General features: G+C 44.6%; 1 protein-coding gene and 1 pseudogene across 1 annotated transcript; both read right to left on the bottom strand.

Moving 5' to 3' along the window:
- Positions 1 to 6,288: 6,288 nt before the first annotated feature.
- On the bottom strand, positions 6,289 to 7,007 carry LOC128583663 (glyceraldehyde-3-phosphate dehydrogenase-like; annotated as a pseudogene).
- Positions 7,008 to 11,739: 4,732 nt separating this feature from the next.
- TEX37 (testis expressed 37) lies at positions 11,740 to 15,378 on the bottom strand. The gene is made up of 3 exons (XM_053588104.1): positions 15,352 to 15,378; positions 14,607 to 14,699; positions 11,740 to 12,162 (listed from the first exon to the last, which is right to left on the bottom strand). Exons 1-3 carry the CDS (start codon positions 15,376 to 15,378, stop codon positions 11,740 to 11,742), a joined length of 543 nt encoding a protein of 180 aa, XP_053444079.1.
- Positions 15,379 to 23,958: the final 8,580 nt, after the last annotated feature.

Below are 23,958 nucleotides of genomic sequence, written 5' to 3'. Positions count from 1 at the left end.
TCAATGTATAAGTTTTTTTTTTTAAATTTAATGCTTCAGGCTCGGCTCCCATAGCACAGTGGTTACAACAGTGGCCACATGCACCGAGGGTGGTGAGTTCAAACCCGGCCCAGGCCAGCTAAACAACAATGACAGCCCCAACAAAAAAATAGCTGGGTGTTGTGGCGGGCGCCTGTAGTCCCAGCTACTTGGGAGGCTGAAGCAAAAGAATCACTTAAGCCCAAGAGTTTGAGGTTGCTGTGAGCTGTGATGCCACGGCACTCTACCAAGGGCAACATAGTGACTGTCTGTCTCAAAAAATAAATAAATAAAATGGATCGAGGGAGGTGAAGGGATATGCCCAAGTTCCTCAGTGTTTAGGAGGAAAATTAAAACACTAGTATTTTTTTTGTTTAAGCGAAAGAACAGAGTTTATTGAAAGATAAGAGATAGAAAAGACAAAGAGGGAGGGCGGCACCTGTAGCTCAGTGGGTAGGGAGCCAGCCACACACACCGAGGCTGGCGGGTTTGAACCCGGCCTGGGCCAGCTAAACAACAATGACAACTGCAACATACAAAAAGTAGCCGAGCGTTGTGGCAGGTGCCTGTAGTCCCAGCTACTTGGGAGGCTGAGGCACGAGAATCGCTTAAGCCCAAGAGTTTGAGGTTGCTGTGAGCTGTTATGCCCACAGCACTCTACCAAGGGTGACATAGTGAGACTCTGTCTCAAAAACAAAACAAAACAAAATAATGCTTCAGATAGTGCACGTGCCTGTTTATAATTTCGAACAGTGCTAAAGGATAGGAAGTAAACCTCTCCCACCTTTCAGCCCCAGTCCCCCTCACCAGGGCAGTCCCTACTTCCAGTTTGTTGTGTGCGCTCCCAGTAATCTTTCAGACCCACATGGGCCATAGGTAGGAGTTCACTTTCGCCCCCAATGAGAGGAGAGGATATGCTCAGCTCTGTGTCACACTGTGTTCGTCTTCTAATTCATAGCGACCATTCCGCATCTGTACACGTAGCTGTCCGTGTTCTTTTGATGGCTGCACTGTAAGGCCAGTTGATGGACATTTGGATCGCTTCCAGTACTTTGAAATTGTCGTACAATTAATAGTGTTGTGAATCTGCTTGTACAGAGTGCTCTAAGGATTCTATTGGGATAAATTCCTAGAAGAACTGCCGGGCTGAAGTGTAAGTGCATTTTTTCCATCCAGGAAAGTTGTACCATCTTAAAGTCCCGACAACAGTGGGTGAGAGTTGGCCTCTCTGCCTTTCTCAACACTGTCATATTAATTCTTTAATCCCTCCTAATCTGATGGGTATAAAATGACATCTCTTTGTTGCTGACACATGCATTTATATGATTATGAAGTTAAGCATCTTTCCATATATTTTATTTATTTATTTATTTATTTATTTGGAGACAGAGTCTCACTATGTTGCCCTCTGTAGAGTGCTCTAGCGTCACAGCTCACAGCAATCTCAAACTCTTTCTTAAGCAATTCTCTTGCCTCAGCCTCCCAAGTAGCTGGGACTACAGGCACTCGCCACAACGTCTGGCAATTTTTTTTTTTGTTGTTGTTGTTGTTGTTGCAGTCGTCATTGTTGTTATAGCTGGCCTGGGGCGGGTTCGAACCCACCAGCCTTGATGTATATGGCCAGTGCCCTATCCACTGAGCTATAGGCCCCCATCTGTCCATATGTTTAAATGCCATGTGTTTTTCTTTTCTGTTAACTTTCCATGATTTTTTCCATTTTTATGCCCCTCTTGCTGTGAACTTCTCAACATTTAGTTGTCTATGCTTGGTGCCTCTTCTCTTCTCATTCTCTCTAGCTTACCCTCTTCTCTCCCCCATTCAGGCTTTCACCCGAGGGTCCCTAGAGGTCACTAAGTCCTCAGGCCCATCCATCCAGGCCCACCAACAGTGTCTGACTCCGCCTCCCACCTGCCCATTGATCACTCTCTCCTACCAACACCCCTCTTCCGTGGTCTCCAGAACATCGCGCTCCTGGCTTTCCTCCTGCCTCCCTGATCTTTTCAGCTTTGACCTGCCCTAGACCTCAGTCCTTGGTTGGACAGCTTCCTATCCTGGGCAAGGGGCCAGGTCTCCTGATTTTCAGTGCCTTCTGTCTGCTGTTAACTGCCACAATTCTGTCTCCAGTCCTGGCCTCTCTCCTTAACTCTGCCCAGGGTAGACAACTGCCTCATCAATGCCTAGGGGCATTTCAATCTTAATATTTCTAAGCCAGACTGATCTCCCTCTGCAAACCCATTTGGACTGCTGTCCTCTTCATCTCAATGAAAAGCAGCTTACCTTTCCAGTTTGCACAAACTAAAAATGGAGTCATGATCAATGCCATCAGTCCATCTGTCAGGAAATCCCCTGGGCTCTGCCTCCAAACACACCCCAAATCCAATGGCCTCTCCACCTTCTCAGCCCCCATTGTGACCACCATGGTCCACACCATCCCCACTTCTCCCCTGGGTGATGCCAGCTGACTTCACCACTTTTCCCTTTGTCCTTTCAGTCTCTTCTCTATCCTGTGACCAAACTGATTCTTCTAAAACAGAAACCACCCCCTTTTGGCCAGGACTCTTGGCTCATTTCTGTAATCTCAGCACTCTAGGAGGCTGAGGTGGACAGAATGCGTGAGCTTATGAGTGGGAGACCAGCCTGAGCTAGAGCAAGACTCCCATCTTTAATAAATAAATAAATAGTGGCTTGGCCCCCATAGCACAGAGGTTATGGCGCCAGCCACATACACATATGAGCCCAGCCTGGGCCAGCTAAACAACAATGACAACTGCAACATAAAAATAGCTGGGTGTTGTGGCAGGCACCTGTAGTCCCAGCTACTCAGGCTGAGGCAAGAGAATCACTTAAGCCCAAGAATTGGAGGTTGCTGTGAGCTGTGAAGCTACGGCACCCTACCAAGGGCAACATAGTGAGACTTTGTCTCAAAAAAAAAAAAATTAGCCTGGTATGTGGCAGATGCCTGTAGTCCCAGCTACTTGGGAGGCTGAGGCAAGAGAATCACTTGAGTCCAAGAGTCTGAGGTTGCTGTGAGCAATGACACTACCGTACTCTACTGAGGGCAACAAAGTGAGATGCTATCTCAAAAAAAGAAAAAAAAGAAAGAAAAAGAAACCACCCCTTTGCTTTCCAGTGGCTCCCAGCTTGAGATAAGAGTCACAGATTTTATAACGAGTCACCTGTTGCTCTACAATCCTGAGGAGAGACCCCCCTAACCTTGTAGACCTCACTCTTTTGGTTTAATGCTGGCTCCTGGCCTCCTCAGGCTCTGTACTCCTTGGGGGTTAAGGCCTCAGTGCCCCTAACGAGAAGCATCTCCCTTCCTCAAGGCTTTGCTCAAATGCCACCTGCTCTGGGGCACCTATTGAACCTCAGTCTGGTGTCACAGCTCTCTGCGCTTCCTTGCCTGCTTTGTTTTCTCCATTTCACTTATTACTTTCCAACATTCCATATGTTTCCCTTATTTAGTTTGTTGTTGTTTACCCCAAAGGGAATGGAATCTCCTTACCTTATTATTTTTGCCCTATTCTCAGCACTTAGAATTGTGTCTAATACATACGGGTTAAATAAATACGGTCTAAATGAATGAATGGTTAATTTTTTTTTTTTTTGAGACAGAGTTTCACTATGTCACCCTTAGTAGAGTGCTGTGCCGTCACAGCTCACAACAACCTCAAACACTCGGGCTTAAGCAATTCTCTTGCCTCAGCCTCCCGAGTAGCTGAGACTATGGGTGCCTGCCAGAAGGCCTGGCTATTTTTTTGTTACAGTTTGACCGGGGCCAGGTTCGAACCCGCCACCTCCAGTATATGGGGCTGGCACTCTACCTACTAAGCCACAGGTGCCACCCAAAACATACAGATTTCTTTTTTTTCTTTTTTTTTTTTTTTTGCAGTTTTTGGCCAGGGCTGGGTTTGAACCCGCCACCTCTGGCATATGGGGCGGGTGCCCTACTCCGTTGAGCCACAGGCACTGCCCAACATATAGATTTCTTAATGTTTGGAAATTAATAGGCACATTCTGGCATGTTGCTCAGCCAAAATGTTCTCAGAATATTCTATAATTTGCATATGGTTTGCTTGTCTCCAGTCTGTCAGTGCTGGGAGGAGGAGCCTAACCAGACGTGTCTGGGTTCCCGGGGCAGACCCCTCATGAATGGCTTCTGCGTTCCCAATGCAGCGAGTGAATTGGTTCTCAATGCAGAGATTGGATTAGTTCTCATGGGAATGGATTAGTGCCCACAAGGGTGAGTTGTCATAAAGTCAGGATGCCCCTCAGTGCTCTCTTCCCACAAGTCTGCTTCCCCTCGGATTGTGTCTGCCACGTTGTGATGTGGTATGAGAGCCCCTCTCCCAAAGCCAGGGCCATGCCCTTGAACTTCTCAGCCTGTAGAACCATGAGCTAAACAATTCTCTTTTCTTTATAAACTAGTCTCAAGTATTTGTCTATATCAACATAAAACGGATTAATATATTTCAATATATGCATTCTCTGATTGCTTCCTCCACTTCCCTCCCCTGTTCTAAGTTTATCTTACTGCTGTCTGTCTGAGACTTCCAGAGCCCTGCATCCCTTTCGACAGAGCATCAGGCACTCAACTGCTAGTGAACTGGATAAAAATGCAGATTCCAGGAGTTGGCTCCAGACCTAGTGAATCTCTATACAGACCCAGTGGAACTGAGGAGCCGGCATGTGGCCAAGGTACTCCGATGCCAACTCCTGCTGGGAACTGTCAGAATCAGTATTCAGCTGTGGATGGCCGCTTAATCTGGCAGAGGGCACAGTGCCAAGGAAGCCTGGGGTCACAATCTTGACTCAGTCCCTTGGTTACTAGTCCTTTCCGCGAAATGGGGAACTCCTGTGTCAGAGACAAAATGAGATTGAAAGAAGATACCATCTGTGGCTGCGTTTTGTAAACTCTGAGGAATATACACGTTAGGGCCGTTAGCACTGCTTCAACACCCATCTCCTCACACCCCCACACACACCAGAGTCCTGTTTCTGCAGCCTCCTCCTCAGCAGGGTCCTCCCCAGACCAAAGAAGCATCCTCTGGGGTGGACATAATGGTGAGAAGGAGCACAGTGCTGAGCAGCAGGGAATCTACAAATAAAAGCAGCAAAATGGGTGTCAGTACACTCTCTTTTGTATTAATAATTAAAAGGAACATATAGCCGGGCGTTGTGGCGGGTGCCTGCAGTCCCAGCTACTTCGGAGGCTGAGGCAAGAGAATCGCTTAAGCCCAAGAGTTGGAGGTTGCTGTGAGCTGTGACGCCAGGGCACTCTACTGAGGGTGACATAGTGAGACTCTGTCTCAAAAAAAATAATAATAATAATTAAAAGGAACACTTTATTAACCTTAAAACAAAAAATTTTTTTTCCAGTTTTTGGCTGGGGCTGGGTTTGAACCCACCACCTCCAGTATATGGGGCCGGCGTCCTACTCCTTGAGCCACAGGCACAGCCCAACAATTTTTTTTTAGAGACAGAGTCTCACTTTATCACCCTTCGCAGAGTGCCATGGCATCGCAGCTCACAGCAACCTCCAACTCCTGGGCTGAAGTGATTCTTGCCTCAGCCTCCCGGGTAGCTGGGAATACAGGCGCCCACCACAACGCCCAGCTATTTTTTGTTGTTGTTGCAGTTTGGCCAGGGCTGGGTTCAAACCCACCACCCTCAGTATATGGGGCCAGCACCCTAGCCACTGAGCCACAGGCGCCACCTCCTTAAAACAATTTTAAAGTGCATTCATGTATATTCTTATTTGTGCCTTGTGAGATGGGTTTGTGAGATACCTTCATTTCACATATGAGAAACCTAACAGTCAAAATGAAATTTCACTGGCAGGAAGAAGCCAAGATTCCCATGTATGACCTGAGCCCTCAGTTTTCTCAGCTACAATGGAGTAGCAGCTACATTAGCTCAATGGTTAACGTAGGTGTTTACTAAGATAGGAATGTGCTGGGCCTGACACTGCAGCTGGCACATCTGGGTGGTCTGGGTGGCCCCATGCATCCAGTTCCAGAGTATCTACTCTAGATTTCCTGCTTTCATTCTTTTTTTTTTTTTTTCTTTCATGTACAGGGAACTTTATTGATGTTGCATGACAAGGTGGCATTCCCTAGACCCCTCCCATTCTTCAGGGGGTCTGGTGTGGAAACTGCGTCAGGAGAGATTCTCAGTGAGTTGAGGGACTGAATAGGCAGGGGCGCCCCGGCAGCTGAGGGCCTCTCTCTTCCTCTTGAGCTCTGGCTGGGGCTGGTGGTAGAGGGGCTCTTATTCCTTGGAGACCATGTGGGCCATGAGGTCCATCACCCTGTTGCTGTAGCCAAATTCACTGTCATCAAGCAGTAAGTTTGACAAAGTGGCTGTTGAAGGTAATGCCAACCCCAGCATCAAGTGTGGAAGAGTGGATGTCACTGTTGAAGTCGAAGAAGACGACCTGCTGCTCTGTGCAGCCCAGGATACCCTTGAGGGTGCCCTCCGATGCCTGCTTCACCACCCTCTTGATATATTCATATTTGGCAGCCTTCTCCAGTTGACAGGTCGGGTCTATGAACAACAGGTTGGCAGTGGTGACATGGAAGGCCAAGCCAACGAACTTCCTGTTCAGCTCAGGGATGACTGTGCCCACAGCCTTGGCTGCACCAGTTGAGGCAGAGATGATGTCCTAGAAAGCCCCAGAGCCATCACGCCACATCCTCCCAGAAGGGCTATCCACAGTCTTCTGGGTAGCAGTAATGGCATGGACTGTAGTCATGAGTCCCTCCACCATGCCAAAGTTGTCACGGGTGACCTTGGCCAAGGGTGCTAAGTAGTTGGTGGTGCAGGAGGCATTGCTGACAATGGTGAGGTTGTTTTCATACTTCTCATGGTTCACACCCATCACAAACATGGGGGCATCAGCAGAAGGGGAGAGATGATGACCCTTTTGGCAGCCCCTCTAGGTGACCCTCAGCCTTCTCCATGGTGGTGAAGATGCCAGTGGACTCCATCCTGCTTTCATTTTTATGTCAAGGACCTCTGGGGGCTCTAAAAAATTCAAAAATAGGGGCCAGGCACGGTGGCTCACACCTGTAATCCCAGCATCTGGGAAGCTGGGCCCGGAAGATTGCCTGAGCTTACAAGTTTGAGACCAGCCTGACCAAGAGCAAGAGCCCATCCCTAAAAAATAGCTAGGTGTTGTGGCAGGTGCCTGTAGTCCCAGCTACTTGGGAGGCTGAGGTAAGAGAATCGCTTAAACCCAAAAGTTTGAGGTTGCTGTGAGCTGTGACTGTGACAGCACTTTACTGAGGGCGACATAGTGAGACTCTGTCTCAAAAAAAAAAAAAATTCAAGAGGAGGGCTGATTTATGGTGTTTCTTCGCACTCTTTCAATGCATAGAAACTCTTATTTTTAGTCCAGGCACAGTGGCTCATGCTTATAATCCCAGCACTTCAGGAGACTGAAGCAGGATTGCTTGAGACCAGGAATTCACAAACAGCCTGAGCAACATAGGGAGACACCATCTTTACCAACGACAACAACAAAAATTAGCTGGGCATAAGTGGCCCACACCTATAGTTCCAGCTACTGAGGAGTCTGAGGCGGTGGGATCACTGAGCCCAGGAGTTTGAGGTTACAGTGAGCTATCATGTCACCACTGCACTCTAGGTGGGGCAACAGAGTGAGATCCTATTAAAAAAAAAATGCAAGGGCTTCCACAGTAGCTCATGCCTGTAATCCTAACACTCTGGGAGGCCAAGGTGGGTGGACTGCTTGAGCTGACAAGTTCAAGACCAGCCTGAGCAAAAGCGAGACCCCGTTTCTACTAAAAATAGAAAAACTGAGGCAAGAGGATAGCTTGAGCCCAAAGAGTTGGAAGTTGCTATGAACTATGATGTCACAGCACTCTACCCAGGGAGACAGCTTGAGGCTCTGTCTCAAAAAAATAAAATAAAATGAAAACAAATAAATTAAAAAAAAAATCTAACAATTATTGAGCACTCACTGTTTGCCAGGCTTAGCATTGGATATTCACTCACGGACCCTTCACACACCCCTCTAGGAAACACAGGGACAAAGGGACTTGGGAATATACAAGGAGAGCAGACTGTTAGGGGACAGGGGTATCAAGAGCGGCATCCCTGTCTCTGAAGGAGGCAGAATTTCAGCTGGTGGAAAGTGTAGTAGACTATATAGCTTTAAGGAAAGGAGAAGCGAGAGCTAAGCTCCGAACACTATATAATCATAAGAAACACCAGTAACATCTCCGTAATATAACACCTTGGTGTTATATTGGATAAGGTGAGAAGGGCATGGGGAAGGGTTTTGGCTCTCCTAACATGAGAGAGAGCTCAAGAGACAAGAGCATCAGTGATTGGCAGTCTCTACACCTGTGGTGCAAAGAGCCACGGGATCACGTCTATAAGAAGCAGCAGGCGAAGGCAGTTGGGGAGCATATATTCCTTCATGACCCGCTCACTCTGACTCTTTCTCTTCTCCTGCCCGCAGAACGCCTACACGCCATCTCTACCAAGACTGCTGAGAATTATTCTCCTATTGAGACTGCTTCTCTCCCTCAAAACTCTTTCTCCCTCTCTCCGTTTTGCTGAAGCAAATAGCCCTCAAGCACCTAAGGGTAGTTGTTCCTGAGCAAGATAATAGCTTAGTGGTCTGAGTCTGGACCATAGATAAGCTGGGCAGAGAGACCTGGCCAATCCCACCCCGACAGGAAAGTAGAAGAAAGGGCTTTCTAGCACACAGGAGAGAACATTAAGAGTGAAGGCAGAGAGGTGAATGTGGGTGTGGGGAAGGCAGAGATGGGGTTGGAAAGAACAGCGTGAGCCTCATAGGAAGGGGTTTATGCTCTCATGCAGTGAGACCCAGGGGGGGAGGGATTTTATAGGGAGATGATAAATAGGTAAACAGACCTATGTTCTAAGATTCCTCGAGGGTGAATATGGGGGACTGCAGGGTGCCATGAGAGGAAACCTGCTGCCATGGAGTATGGAATTCTGAGGCAGAACGTTGGGACTTGAGTGGATCTTTCTCAGACAGTGTCAGTTTCATCAGCCTCCTATGGGAAACGCCTCAAAAGCAGTGTGTTGTGGGCTCAACTCATCCTCCTGTCCTCTTGGGCCTTATCCCTCCCCGAATTCCCCTTCTGCTGTCCTCTGCTGCTCCAGGGGACCCAGGCTATGGCAGGCCTTCTTAGTCTGACTCCAGGACCCTGGTATATTATTCTGTGCTGGTGTTCAGGGATGCCTCGGATCCATTTGATGTCTTAAGCACTTCAGCTGTGCTCAGCCATTCACACCCTGCAGAGAGACTATGTAATTCCCTCCTCAACAAAAGATAGTTAAGTTTCTTAACTATATGGACCTCGTGAACATTGTGGGTTAAGAAGCACTGTAGGGGCCACTCTCGGTGGCTCACACTTGTAATCCTAGCACTCTGGGAGGCTGAGGGAGGTCGATTGCTTGAGCTCACAGGTATGAGAACAGCCTGAACCAGAGCAAGACCTCACCTCTAAAAACAGCCGGGTGTTGTGGTGAGCAACTGTAGTCCAGCTACTTGGGAGGCTGAGGCAAGAGGATCGCTTGAGCCCAAGAGTTTGAGGTTGCTGTGAGCTATGACATGACAGCACTCTACCGGGAGAAAGAAAGTGAGACTCTGTCTCAAAGAAAAGAAAAGAAAAGAACCACTGTAAGAAAGCTCTGAACCCAGCTGATCTTGGTTCAGGCAGTTGTTCCCACCAATGGGTGTCAACCAATGAAACGTGGGCATTAGCCAAATGTGGCGGCTCACCCCTGTAATCCTAGTAATTTGGGAGGCTGAGCCAGGCAGATTGCTTGAGCTCAGGAGTTTGAGATCAGCCTAAGGAAGAGCAAAACTTCTTCTCCATTGGAAAAAAAAAAAATAGAAAAAACGAGTTGGGCATTGTGGTAGATGCCTGCAGTCCCATCTACATAGGAGGCTGAGGCAAGAGGGTCGCTTAAGCCCAAGAGCTGGAGGTTGCTGTGAGCCACGTTGCCATGGCACTCTTCCCATGATAGAAGATAGAGTGAGACCCTATCTCAAAAAAGAAAAGAAAAGAAAGGAAAAGAAAGAAATGTGGGCATTAGGGATCAAGACAATTGTTTTATTAAATAGCTTTTCATCATTGATTTAGAACTTAAATGACATGAAATTTTCAAAAATAACTAAAACTTAAGGGCTGAACTTAAATCTGGGATTCAAATTCTGGCTTTGCTATGTGTAGGCTTGAGCCAGATACGTAACCTCCCTGACCCTCTTTTTCTTCATCTGCATATGAGGCTAAAACAATGTATGTGAGGTGTGCAGCACAGAGCCTGCGTGTCATAGATTATCTACTGTTATTAACGTTTTCACTTTAGCTAAAGCTTTTTCAGGCAATGCCGTGTATTAAAACCATCAACTGATCCATGTGACTTGCCACTGAAAAAAGTGTTTACTTACTAACGAGCATTGAGAGGGAGTGAACTTTCTTTTTTTTTACAGACACCTTAGAAGGCATTTATAGACAAAACAGAGTCACTAAAAATTGTTATAAGATGATGACAATGTGAATGTTACTTTCTTTGCATCATTTTTATTGCTTAATATTTCGATGCAGCAATTGTCTGATTTCTTTTCTGAATGTATTTATGTTCGTTCTTTACAAGGTTTTTGTTTCTAGTCCTTATCTTAAACATTGTTATTGTTATTAAATTTCAAGCCTTTTTAATTTTGTGAAGGAAAAAAAATTGTTATAAGATGACGGGAAGGAACACAGTGATCAGAAAGCATTTTACAACTGATGATGAGAAAAAGAGCACTCAAAAAATTACTCAGCCTCACTAGGGATCAAAGAGACTGTACCCACATCAACCTAACAGTCAGCCTTTTGGTTTTTTCTTTGAGATAGGGTCCCCCTCTGTCTCCCAGGCTAGGTGCAGTGGCTTCATCATGGCTCACAGCAACCTCAAACTCCTGGGCTCAAGTGATCCTCCTGCCCCAGCCTCCTGAGTAGATGAGATGACAGCTGTGTGCCATCTATGCACCGCTATTTTTTTTTTATTTTTTGTAGACACAGGGGTCTCAGTATTGTCCAGGCTGGTCTCAAATTCCTGGCGCCAAGCTATCCTCCTGCCTCAGCCTCCCAAAGTGCTGGGATTACAGGCACAAGGCACCACACCCAGCCAGGACTCTTTTTTTTTTTTTTTTTTGAGACATATTCTCACTTTGTCGCCCTCAGTAGAGTGCTGTGGTGTCATAGCTCACAGCAACCTCAAACTCTTGGGCTCAAGCAATTCTCTTGCCTCAGCATCCCAAGTAGCTGGAACTACAGGCACCTGCCACAATGCTCAGCTATTTTTTAGAGATGGGGCCTCTCTCTTGCTCAGGCTGGTCTCAAACTCCTGAGCTCAGGCAATTCACCCACCTCAGCCTCTCAGAGTCAGTCATGAGTCACAGCACCCAGCATTCAGGACTCTTAATTATAATAAAACATGACACAAATTTCAGTTATCCATACTCACCGAGTTTCCCTCCCTCCCTCTGCAGTAAGGATGCCGTGTCCCAAGGCAGGCAAGGGAGTAAGGTAGAGTGAGCAGTCCCAGCGCTGTCAGAATATCTTTCTGGCTTTATTTTCTTTTCCATCTCTACTCCAGAAGGGGCAGAGGAGAGGGCATAGGATTTCTGCATGTCCTTGGAACAGGACTTGGAAGGTATTCTTATCCTTCCTACTGGTAAAATGGCATCAAGGGTCCCCATCGGTTCAAGATGGGGACTTTGACTAAATGGTGACGAGGACAGAAGCAGCCAGGCAGTAGAAAGTAGCCTTTGCCCTCCTCTGCAGCAGGTTGGCGCTCAGGCTCCAGGAGGCAGGGAAAGTCGGCACTCTGATGGACGCGGCTGGGATCGTGCTGGGCCATGTACAGGTGATGGGAAGCTGGGTATGTGAAATGGCAGGTGCTGGTGAACTTGCTCTCATCCTCCTCAGTGGCCCCACGGTCCTGTGGTGGGAAGAAGCCAGGGAGTCCTAGGTCTTTGGCAGTCATGTGGGGTCTTTTGAAGGCAAGGTACCCATCCGCTAGCTTAGGGTTGGGGTTGGGGATAGGCCTATGAAACTCTTTCTGCCGCAGTTGAACCTGGACCTTCACCTGCTGTGGAAACAAATTACACATGAATGGAGGGCTGGGAGAGGCAGGAGATGGAGTAGCTTTTCCTGGAAGCATCCAGAGCACACCTCTCTTTATTTTTTAAAACTTTAAATTAGTCTTTGAATGGTAATATATACAACAGAGGGAAATATTGGTATCATACAAAGGGTTTATAGTACAAAGTCTCTTTCCCACTCTCCTCCTCTCTGGAATCCTATCTCCAGGGGCAACTACTGTTATCAGTGTTTTGTTTTGTTTTATTTTGCTTTGCTTTGAGACAGAACCTTGCTTTGATGCCCTGGTAGAGGACCATGGCATCACAGTTCACAGCAACTTCAAACTCTCCGGCTCAAGTGATCCTCTTACCTCAGCCTCCCGTGTAGCTGGGACTACAGGAGCCCACCACAACACCTGGCTATTTTTAGAGACAGGGTCTCACTCTTGCTCAGGCTGGTCTCGAACTCCTGAGCTCAGGCAGTCTCCCCACCTTGGCCTCCCACAGTGCTAGGATTACGGGCATGAGCCACCATGCCCAGCCAGACCCCCATCTCTAAAATAAAAGAACATAAACGTCATTACACATCTCCATAAACAAATGGAAAGATGCCCAACCTCATTAGTAGTCAGTGAAAGGAAAATTAGGAACACAAGAGAAGATGATTTTATACCCACCAACTGACAAAAATTAAAACATTTGGCCAGGCACAGAATCCGAGCACTCTGGGAGGCCAAGGCAGGTGGATTGCTTAAGCTTAGGACCAGCCGGAGCAAGAGTGAGACCCCATCTCTACTAAAATAAAAAAAACTAGCCAGGCGTTTGGTGGGTGCCTGTAGTCCTAGCTACTGGGTAGGCTGAGGCAAAAGGATTGCTCAACCTCAAGAATTTGAGATTTTTGTAAGCTGTGACCCCATGGCATTCTACCCAGGGTGACAGAATGAGACTGTATCTCAAAAAGAAAAAAATAATTAAAATATCTAGCCAGATATGGCAGCTAAAACCTGCTGCCATATCACTTTGGGAGGCCAAGGTAAAAGGATCACTTGAGGCCAGGAGTTTGAGACCAGCCTGAGCAACAAAGTGAGACCCCAGTGCTACAAAAAATAGAAAAATTAGCCGGGTGTGGTGGCTCACACCTGTAATCCCAGCACTCTGGGAGGCCAAGGCAGGCAGACCGCCTGAGCTCATGAGTTTGAGACCAGTCTGAGATGGAGTGAGACCCCATCTCTAAAAATAGCCAAGCATTGTGGTGGGCGCCTGTAGCCCCAGGTACTTGGGAGGCTGAGGCAAGAGAATAGCTTGTACCCCAGAGACTGAGGTTGCTGTGAGCTATGACGCCACAGCACTCTAGGGGGGTAGGGTGAGAGGGCAGGGAGAGGAGACAAAGTAAGACTCTGTCTAAAACAAAAAAAAAAGAAAAGAAAAATTAGTCAGGTGTGGTGGCTCACACCTGTAGTGCCAGCTACTTGAAAGCCTGTGGCACTAAGATCACTTGGGTCCAAGAGTTTGAGGTTGCAATGAACTGTGATCACACCACTGTACTCTAATCCTGGCAACAAGTAAGGCCCTGTCTCAAAAACAAACTAACAAACAACAACACAAAAACGACAATGGCAAAATTGCAGAGCAACAGAAGTGACCATCTGTTTGCTGTGATAATATAACTTGGTCTAACCACTTTGGAAAAGAGTGATTTTACCTAATACCTTATGACAAGCAATTCTACTCCTGGGATGAATAAAGTCTTGCACATTAGATGTGTTCCATTTTCATTGCAGCATTTGGGAGTAGGGAAGAGTAGGAAAAAGCAAGTATCCCAAATGTTCACCAATAGGAAAAGGGGCGAATACCGATGCATCTTTAAGCAATGTTATACAATGTAGCAGAAATTGAACAGCATGCCATAATGTTTAGCAAAAAGCAAAAGTTACGGAAGAATACAAATTCAATACACAGTAAAGTTTAAGAAGGCAAAATTAAACAATTTGTTTAAAGGAATGCATTCACGCAGGATAAAATTACTTTTTAAAAAAACATATTAAACATTAACATTTTAACCCCAAATTCAGAATATTGCCTACCTTTGAAAGTGAGGGACAGAATTTTGGGGGTGTGGCTGCACAGGAGCCTCTAAGGCACTGTTAATATGCTAAGCTTTAAGCTGGCTGATAATGGGTACACTGGTGTTTGTTTTTATCCAAACTTTATTTCAACTGTAAAGCATACTATTTACAATCTTTTGTATATACGTATGACATATTTGATGTAATTTTAAAATATACATATACATGTGCTCATGTACACACACACACAAGACCTCTAAGTCAGGTTTCCTGCTTTTGATTCTTGTTCCAAATAAGTGCCCGGTGTCCACATTCATAATAAAGACGAAATAAAGATGATTTCCGTGGACGGCTGATTAGATGGCAGGATCTGCCTGCCTTCCTACCTCTTGCGGTGAGACCCTGGAATATTTGTGCTTCCCGTAGGGCTTATAGTCGATCATGTAGGAGCTTTGATATATGTCTAAATCCACCGGAGCCTAAAGAACAAAGAATACAAAACAAGAGACCCTGCCTTGTCATTCTACCACTTAAAGCCATTCAATGGTTTCTCATTCTTTGTTGGAAAAAAGTCCAACTTTGGGGACAGAAACTCAGAGCCCTTCCTGATCTGGTTCCTGCTGCCCTTCCCATCCCACCTCCTCCCTCCCCACTGTACTCCAACTTCACTTCTTCCCTCTCACACAGGCCTGGCAATGCTCTTATCTGATGGGAACACTGGTTGCCCCCTTCACAGACTAGCAAACTCCTATGTATCCTCCAAGACTCCAATGTTTCTTCCCCAAAACATCTCTCCCACCCTTGTATTTCCACCTCCCCAAAAGCTAGTCCTTTCTCCTCTGCTTTCATAGCACATTTCACATCCTTCTACTGTGGCACTTATTCAGATGTGTTGTAATTGATTTAATGAAGCATAATACATCAGGACCATATTTTAGGCATCTGTCACCCCCAATGTCCAGACAGTGCCCAGCACACTGCGGGTGCCTTAGTTCTACTCTCTTGCAAAAACAAAATCATTCCAGACTGATGACCAGAGGAACCCCAAAGAACTCAGCCCTCCTCTGTGGCTGCTTACTAAGGCTACCCCACCCTGAGATGTCACAGGACACAGAAACCCATATCACTCACCTGTCTGGGGTACACCACACCTGCCATGGCAAAGGACCTAAACACAGACAAGTTGTTTATTTAGCCCTGCTCTGCCGTAGACTGGGAAATAGCCACTATCCCCACAGCCATGCCCCCTAAGCCCATTCCCACCTTCCCTGGGCTCCTACCCTACACATAACTTATATCATCCAGGGAGTGGTTGTGACACCAAGGATGAATGGGCTGGTGGACAGGGACCCTGGTTCAAAGGCGCAGGACTCAGGAGGAATTTAGGGCTGTTTAAAACATCAGATTTACCTCTCAGGTAAATCTCCTCTCCAGGCAAGTGATGTGCTGGAAAATATTTAACAACCACTTTTGGAGGAAAATAAACCCTGGGTTTATAGCATCTGCCAATTTCTGTGGTACAAATCCTCCCATCGTGACCCATTTCAAACTGTCAACGTAATTGTGAGGTATCCAAGGTAAGGAAACTCGTGAGGTTCTGCATTCTCAGTTGAACAATAACACCTTTTGGGTTCAACCCCACCCTCACCCCCCAGCCCTGAGGGGAGGCCTCGCTGCCCTTGTGTGCATGGACCCCTCGGTTCCTGATGAGTGCTTCACTGCATTCCCAGGGAACCTGCCCTGAGCCTCACTCCCTGCGGCAGGCTGTGGCCCAGCAGGGCAGTGACCAAACCACAACTAGCCCGTATGTCTCCTTCTTTGGGGGCACAGACAGCTTCTCTCTTAGGGTTAGAGACAAGCTTCGGTGTGGACGGAGCCTACCCCTCCTTCTGCCAAGGTGCGACGACGCTCCTGCCCTCCCACTTCCAGGTGCCCCTGACACATGGAGAGTCCTGCTGCGGTGTCCTACCACCACACCTGTCTTTGAGATGAGCCCTGACCTGGTGTTGGAGGCTATTTTGGTCATAGGCCCCTATCATTGTGAGGTGGATGGCAGGTCAGGCTGCCTACATGCCAGTTTCCCTGTCCCTGGCTAACTCCCTTTCACTGAGCCTCTGGAGCCCAGCACTCTGGAGCCAACATGAACCCTGGCAGCTTTAAAGGTACTGGGGGCAGGTGCTTTCCAAAACTCCGCAGAATGGATCTATTTTCAGGAGAGGGAGGTAAACAGAAAGAAGCCCATATGGTTTATGACATCAGACTGTGTGTAGCTGAATCCACCTGATAGCATAGCCACTCCAGGTTACGAACAATCCTGGCTCAAAATTGTGGAAATTCTACCCTCTTTCATATTCACTAGTGATTATTATCACAAAAACAAAAAATAGTAAGAGTGGATGACTATGTGGAAAAATTAAAAGCATATGATCCAAAGTTACCACATGATCTAGAATTCCACTTCTGGTTATAAATCAAAAGAATTGAAAGCAGGGACTAAAACTGATACATGCAGGGACCAAAACTGATACACCAGCGTTTATAGCAGCATCATTCACAATAGCTATAATGTGGAAACAACCCAACTGCCTGCCAAAATGTGGTCTGTACACACGATGGAATGTTATTCAGCCTTGAAAAGGAAAGAAATTCTTGGCCCTACATGGTTCCTCATGCCTGTAATCCAAGCACTCCTGGAGGCTGGGGGAGTAGGTTGCTCGAGCTCAAAAGTTCAAGACAAGCCTGAGCAAAAGTGAGACCTAGCCAGACCTTGTGGTGGGCAACTGTAGTCCCCACTACTTGGGAGGCTGAGGCAAGAGGATCTCTTGAGCCTAAGAGTTTGATGTTGCTGTGAGCTATGATGCCGCAGCACTCTCCTGAGGCTGACAAAGTAAGACTCTGTCTCAAAAAAAAAAAAAAAATGTGTGAAAAGGGAGGAAATTCTAATACATGCTACAAGGATAAACCTTGAAGACATTATGCTAAGTGAAATAAATCAGTCAGAAAAAGACAAATATTATATGATTCCACTTACACAGAGAAGACAAATTCATAGAGACAGAAAGTAAAATGGTGGTGGCCAGAGGCTGAGGGGAGGAAGTAATGGGGTGTTATTATTCAACAGGTGTGGAGTTTCAGTTAGGAAGATGACAATGTTCTGGAAATGGATTATGATGATGGTTGCACAACACTGTGAATGTACCTGATACACTGAACTGTACACTTAAAAATGGCTGTCTTTCTACACATAGTTTTAAAAAATAGTTAAAATTGTAAATGTTATATCATATATATATACCACAATAAAAAATACCACCCTCTTTAAGGAACATCTTCTCCATGAACTTTCCTTGATCTCACTAGATGCTGCAAGTCAGTCTGCATTAGATACAATCAATCTGTGACAAGCAGGAGAATGACTGGGTGAGCACTTCAGATGGGGGATCTAAGAAAGCCTCTCTGGGAAGAACTAGCCAGGCCAAGATCTGGAAGAAAGGGATTCTTGGCCCAGGGATCAGCAGCTGCACATCCTGAAGGTAAGAGACTCTGCAAACAAGAAGAGCCAACCCGGGCGCCTGGGAAGGCCCAGAGTCCATCTCCTATAATGGCATGCCACTTTCTCCTTGGAGAACTGTTTCTCTGCCTGCTTTGGTTTCAGTGTGTCCCCAGAACTCATGTATTAGAAACTGAGTCCCCAGTCTGCTATTATTGGGAGATGGGATCTTTAATACGTGATTATTCAGTGATTAAGAGGGATTAATGTCTTTCTTGGGAGTGAGTTCTCTCTCTCAGGTCTGGATTAGTTAGAGCATGAGTGGCTTATTACAAACCAAGGCTGTTCCTCATGTTTTTTTTTTTTAATTTATTTATTTTTATTGTTAAATCATAGTTGTGTACATTAGTGCAATCAAGGGGTACAATGTGTGGGTTTCATATACAATCTGAAATATTCTCATCAAACTGATCAACGTAGCCTTCATGGCATTTTCTTAGTTACTGTATGTAGGCATTTGTATTCTGCATTTAGTAACTTTCGCCTGTACCCATTCTGCATTTAGTAACTTTCGCCTGTACCCATTCTAAGATGCACCATAGATGTGGCCCCACCCATTACCCTCCCTCCACCAAAACCTCTCCCCTCCCTTCCCCTTCCTTGGCCCTTTCCCCATAGTCTTGTGCTATAGTTGGGTTATAACCTTCATGTGAAAGCTATAATTTAGCTTCATAGTAGAGCTGAGTACATTGGATACTTTTTCTTCCACTCCTGAGATACTTTGCTAAGAAGAATATGTTACAGCTCCATCCATGTAAACATGAAAGAGGTAAAGTCTCCATCTTTATTTAAGGCTGCATAATATTCCATGGTATACATGTACCACAATTTGCTAGTCCATTCGTGGGTCAGTGCACACTTGGGCTTCTTCCGTGACTTAGCGATTATGAATTGGACTGCAATAAACATCCTGGTACAGATGTCTTTGTTATATTGTGACTTTTGGTCTTCTGGGTATAAACCTAGTAAAGGAATTATAGGATCGAATGGCAGGTCTATTTTTAGGTCTCTAAGTATTCTCCAAACATCCTTCCAGAAGGAATGTATTAGTGTGCATTCCCACCAGCAGTGTAGAAGTGTGCCCTTTCCTCCACATCCACGCCAACATCTCTGGTTTTGGGATTTTGTTATGTGGGCTACTCTTACTGGGGTTAGGTGATATCTCAAAGTAGTTTGGATTTGCATTTCTCTGATAATTAAGGATGATGAGCTTTTTTTCATGTGTTTATAGATTGTGGGTCTGTCTTCATTAGAGAAGTTTCTCTTCAAGTCCCTTTCCCACCCTGAGATGGGATCACATGTTCTTTTCTTGCTAATACATTTCAGTTCTCTGTGGATTCTGGTTATTAAACCTTTTTGGAGGTATAACCTGCAAATATTTTCTCCCATTCTGAGGGCTGTCTGCTTGCTTTACTTACTATGCTCTTGGCTGGCAGAAGCTTTTTAGTTTGATCAGGTCCCAGTAGTGTATTTTTGATACTGCTTCAATTGCCTGGGGAGTCCTCCTCATAAAATATTCACCCAGGCCGATTCCTTCAAGAGTTTTCCCTGCACTTTCTTCAAGTATTTAGTTGTATTATAGTTTAGTATTATAGTTTATTATAGTTTCATGTCTTAAGTTTAACTCTTTTATCCAGTGAGAGTCTACCTTAGTTAATGGTGAAAGGTGTGGGTCCAGTTTCAGTCTTCTACAGGTTGCCAGCCAGTTTACCCAGCACCATTTGTTAAATAGGGAATCTTTTCCCCACTGAATGTTTTTAATTGGCTTGTCAAAGATCAAATAATGGTAAGTAGCTGGATTCATCTCTTGGTTCTCTATTCTGTTCCAGACATCTACTTCTCTGCTTTTGTGCCAGTACCATGCTGTTTTGATCACTATCGATTTATAGTACAGTCTGAGGTCTGGTAGCGTGATTCCTCCTGCTTTGTTTTTATTGCTGAGTAGTGTCTTGGCTATTCGAGGTTTTTTCTGATTCCATATAAAATGAAGTATTGTTTTTTCAAGATCTTTAAAATATGACAATGGAGCTTTAATAGGAATTGCATTAAAATTATATATTGCTTTGGGTAGTATGGACATTTTAACAATGTTGATTCTTCCCAGCCATGAGCATGGTATGTTTTTCCGCCTGTTAACATCTTCAGCTATTTCTTTTCTTAAGGTTTCATAGTTCTCTTTGTATAGATCTTTCACATCCTTTGTCAGGTATACTCCCAAATATTTCATCTTCTTTGGCACTACTGTGAAAGGAATAGAGTCCTTGACTGTTTTTTCAGCTTGGTTATTGTTGTTATATATAAAGGCTACAGATTTATGGGTGTTGATTTTGTAGCCTGAGACATTGCTGTATTCCTTGATCACTTCTAAAAGTTTTGTAGTAGAATCCCTAGTGTTTTCCAGATATATGATCATATCATCTGCGAAGAGTGAAAGTTTCATCTCTTCTGACCTTATGTGGATACCCTTGATCGCCTTTTCTTCCCTAATTGCAATGGCTAAAACTTCCATTACCATGTTAAAGAGCAATGGAGACAGTGGGCAACCTTACCTGTTTCCTGATCTAAGTGGAAATGATTTCAATTTAACTCCATTCAATACGATATTGGCTGTGGGTTTGCTGTAGATGGCCTCTATTAGTTTAAGAAATGTCCCTTCTATACCAATTTTCTTAAGTGTTCTGATCATGAAGCGATGCTAGATATTATCAAAAGCTTTTTCTGCATCAATTGAAAGAATCATATGGTCTTTATTTTTAAGTTTGTTTATGTGCTGAATTACATTTATAGATTTATGTATATTGAACCAGCCTTGAGACCCTGGGATAAATACCACTTTGTCATGGTGTGTAATTTTTTTGATGTGTTGTTGGATTCTGTTTGTTAGGATCTTATTGAGTATTTTAGCATCAATATTCATTAGTGATATTGGTCTATAATTTTCTTTTCTTGTTGGGTCTTTCCCTGGTTTGGGGATCAAGGCGATGTTTGCTTCGTAGAATGTGTTGGGTAATATTCCTTCTTTTTCTATATTTTGGAAGAGGTTTAGTAGTATAGGTACTAGTTCTTCTTTAAAGGTTTGGTAGAATTCTGACGTAAAGCCAACTGGTCCTGGGCTTTTCTTTTTAGGGAGATTTTGTATAGTAGATGCTATTTCAGAACTTGATATAGGCCTGTTCAACATTTCCACTTCGTTCTGGCTAAGTCTTTGGTAGGTGGCGTACTTCCAGGTAGTTGTCGATTTCTTTCAGATTTTCATATTTCTCAGAGTAGAGTTTCTTGTAGTATTCGTGAAGGACTTCTTGAATTTCTGAGGGGTCTGTTGTTATTTCATCATTACCATTTCTGATTGATGAAATTAGAGATTTTACTCTTTTTTTTCTGGTTAGGTTGGCCAAAGGTTTATCTATTTTATTGATCTTTTCAAAAAACCAACTTTTGGATTTATTGATCTTGTATAATTGTTTTGTTTTCAAATTCATTTAGTTCTGCTCTGATTTTGGTTATTTCTTTTCTTCTGCTGGCTTTGGGGTTGGAGTGTTATTCCTTTTCCAGTTGCTTGAGATGTCCCATTAAGTTATTAACTTCCTCTCTTTCTGTTTTCTTGAGGAAGGCTTGCAGTGCTATAAATTTCCCTCTTAGGACTGCCTTTGCAGTATCCCAGAGGTTCTGGTAATTTGTGTCTTGATTGTTGTTTTGTTCCAAAAATTTGGTGCTTTCCTTCTTTTTTTTTCTTTTTTTTGAGACAGAGTCCCAAGCTGTCGCCCTGGGTAGAGTGCCGTGGCACCACAGCTCACAGCAACCTCAAACTCTTGGGCTTAAGTGATTCTCTTACCTCAGCCTCCCAAGTTGCTGGGACTACAGGCACCCAGCACAACACCTGGCTGTTTTTTTTTTTTTTTGTTGTTGTTGTAGTTGTCATTGTTGTTTGGCAGGCCTAGGCTGTATTCAAACTCGCCAGCTCCAGTGTATGAGGCTGGCGCCCTAGCTGCTGAGCTACAGGCCCTGAGCCAGTGATTTCCTTCTTAATCTCGTCTATAACCCATCTATCCTTCAACATAAGGTTGTTTAGCTTCCATGTTCTTGTATGGGTATGCAGGTTCCTATTGTTATTGAGTTCAACTTTTATTCCATGATGGTCTGAGAAGATGCAAGGAATAATTTCTATTTGTTAAAATTTGCTGAGGTTAGATTTGTGGCCTAGGATGTGGTCGATTTTGGAGTATGTTCTGTGGGCTGATGAGAAGAATGTGTATTCAGTTTTGTTGGGATGAAATGTTCTGTAGATGTCTATTAAATCCAGATGTTGAATGGTTGAGTTTAAATCTAAAATTTCTTTGCTTAGCTTCTTTTTGGATGATCTATCAAGCACTGCTAAAGGGGTGTTAAAATCTCCAACTACTATGGAAGTGGAGGAAATCGAGTGGCTCATGTCTGTTAGAATTTCTCTTATAAATTGAGGTGCATTGTGGTTGGGTTCATAAATATTAATAATAGAGATCTCATCATATTGAGTATTACCTTTAACAAATATGAAGTGTCCATCCTTATCCTTAATTATTTTTGTTGGTTTAAAGCCTATTGCATCTGCAAACAGGATTGCAACACCTGCTTTTTTCTGCTTTCCATTTGCCTGGAATATAGATGACCATCCCTTCACCTTGAGTCTATATTTGTCTTTTAATGTAAGATGCGATTCTTGTATGCAGCAGATATCTGGCTTGAGTTTTTGTATCCAGTCAGCCAACCTGTGCCTCTTTAGAGGACAATTTAAACCATTCACATTAATTGAGAATATTGATAAGCCTTTCGAGAGTCCAGTGGACATTTTTAATCCTTTTGCAACTGTGGAAGTTGGAATTTGATCAAAATTTTCTGGATGAGTTTACTTTTGTGGTGGAGGATTATGCTGGAGGATAGGTCTGAGAATATCCTGGAAAGCTGGTTTAGTTATGGCAAATTTCTTCAATATGTGAATGTCACTGAAGTATTTAATTTCTCTGTCATAAATGAAACACAGTTTAGCTGGGTATAGGATCCTGGGTTGAAAGTTATTTTGTTTTAGGAGATTAAAAGTTGATGACCATCCTTTTCTAGCTTGAAAGGTTTCAGCAGAGAGATCTGCAGTTATTCTAATATTCTTCCCCTTGTAGGTAATGGTTTTCTTTCGTCTGGTGGCTTACAGAATTTTCTCTTTCATATTAACTTTAGTGAAATTGATTATGATGTGTCTGGGGGATGTCTTATTTGGGTTGAGTCATGCTGGAGTTCTGAAACTGTCTGCTATCTGAATTTCAGAATCTCTTGGCATGTCTGGAAAGTTCTCCTTCATAATCTCATGGAGAAGAGACTCTGTGCCTTGTGAAGCCATTTCATCACTTTCAGGGATCCCTACAAGACGAATATTGGTTTTCTTCGAATTATCCCAGAGCTCTCTGAGAGAGTGATCTGTTTTTGCCCTCCATTTCTCATATTCTTTGAGAGTTTGGGAGCATTCAAAAACTTTGTCTTCAATGTCAGAAATCCTTTCTTCTGCTTGCTCCATTCTGTTGCTGAGGGATTCTACTGTGTTTCTCAGATCTTTGAGGGATGCAACTTCTTGTCTCAATGTGTCAAAATCTTTGGTCATTTGATCTTTGAATTTGTTGAATTCTTGAGATATCTTTTGGGTTACTGCTTGGAGTTCTAATTCAATCTTATTTGCTATCCAGACTCTGAATTCGATTTCTGACATCTCAGCTTTTGTTTGTGCATGGGATCTTGTGCTGTGTCTGCCCCATTGATCCTTTGGGGAGTTGATCTGCTCTGATTATTCATACTGCCAGAGATTTTCTGTTGATTTCGCCTCATGATTGTTTTTCACCATTGCCTCTGGCTGTTCTCAGAGTTGGGGAGGTGTTTCTCCAAGATTAGATCCCAGCAGGATCACTCTATTATTGCTTGATCTTTGTAGGGAGTGACCCTGTGTAGTTCCTCTGTAGCTGCTCCAGCTAGGGAGTTCTGGTTGTGGAAGCAGCTCCGGTGTGTGACACACCCGGATCCAGCAACAGGGCGGGAGGTGGTGCACAGTTCTGGGCACAGTTCTGGGAGTGCCTGGCACCCAGTGACTTTTGCACAGAGAGCCCAAGACTCCAGCAGTCTCAGGCCAGGAGAAGGGCTCTGCATAGAGGCAGGGAGGGCTCCAAAGGACA

Source organism: Nycticebus coucang, chromosome 4 (assembly GCF_027406575.1).
Source record: "Nycticebus coucang isolate mNycCou1 chromosome 4, mNycCou1.pri, whole genome shotgun sequence".
Classification (NCBI taxonomy): Eukaryota; Metazoa; Chordata; class Mammalia; order Primates; family Lorisidae; genus Nycticebus; species Nycticebus coucang.
This window is presented reverse-complemented; position numbering and strand designations above follow the sequence as displayed.

Bases quoted from the DNA above. Each gene is read 5' to 3' on its own strand.
- TEX37 (XM_053588104.1), bottom strand. From the start codon at position 15,378: ATGGCAGGTGTGGTGTACCCCAGACAG. The intron at 14,700-15,351 runs GTGAGTGATATG...TTTGTTCTTTAG, and splicing joins GTGTGGTGTACCCCAGACAG to GCTCCGGTGGATTTAGACAT. The intron at 12,163-14,606 runs GTAGGAAGGCAG...TTGTTTCCACAG, and splicing joins CCAGGGTCTCACCGCAAGAG to CAGGTGAAGGTCCAGGTTCA.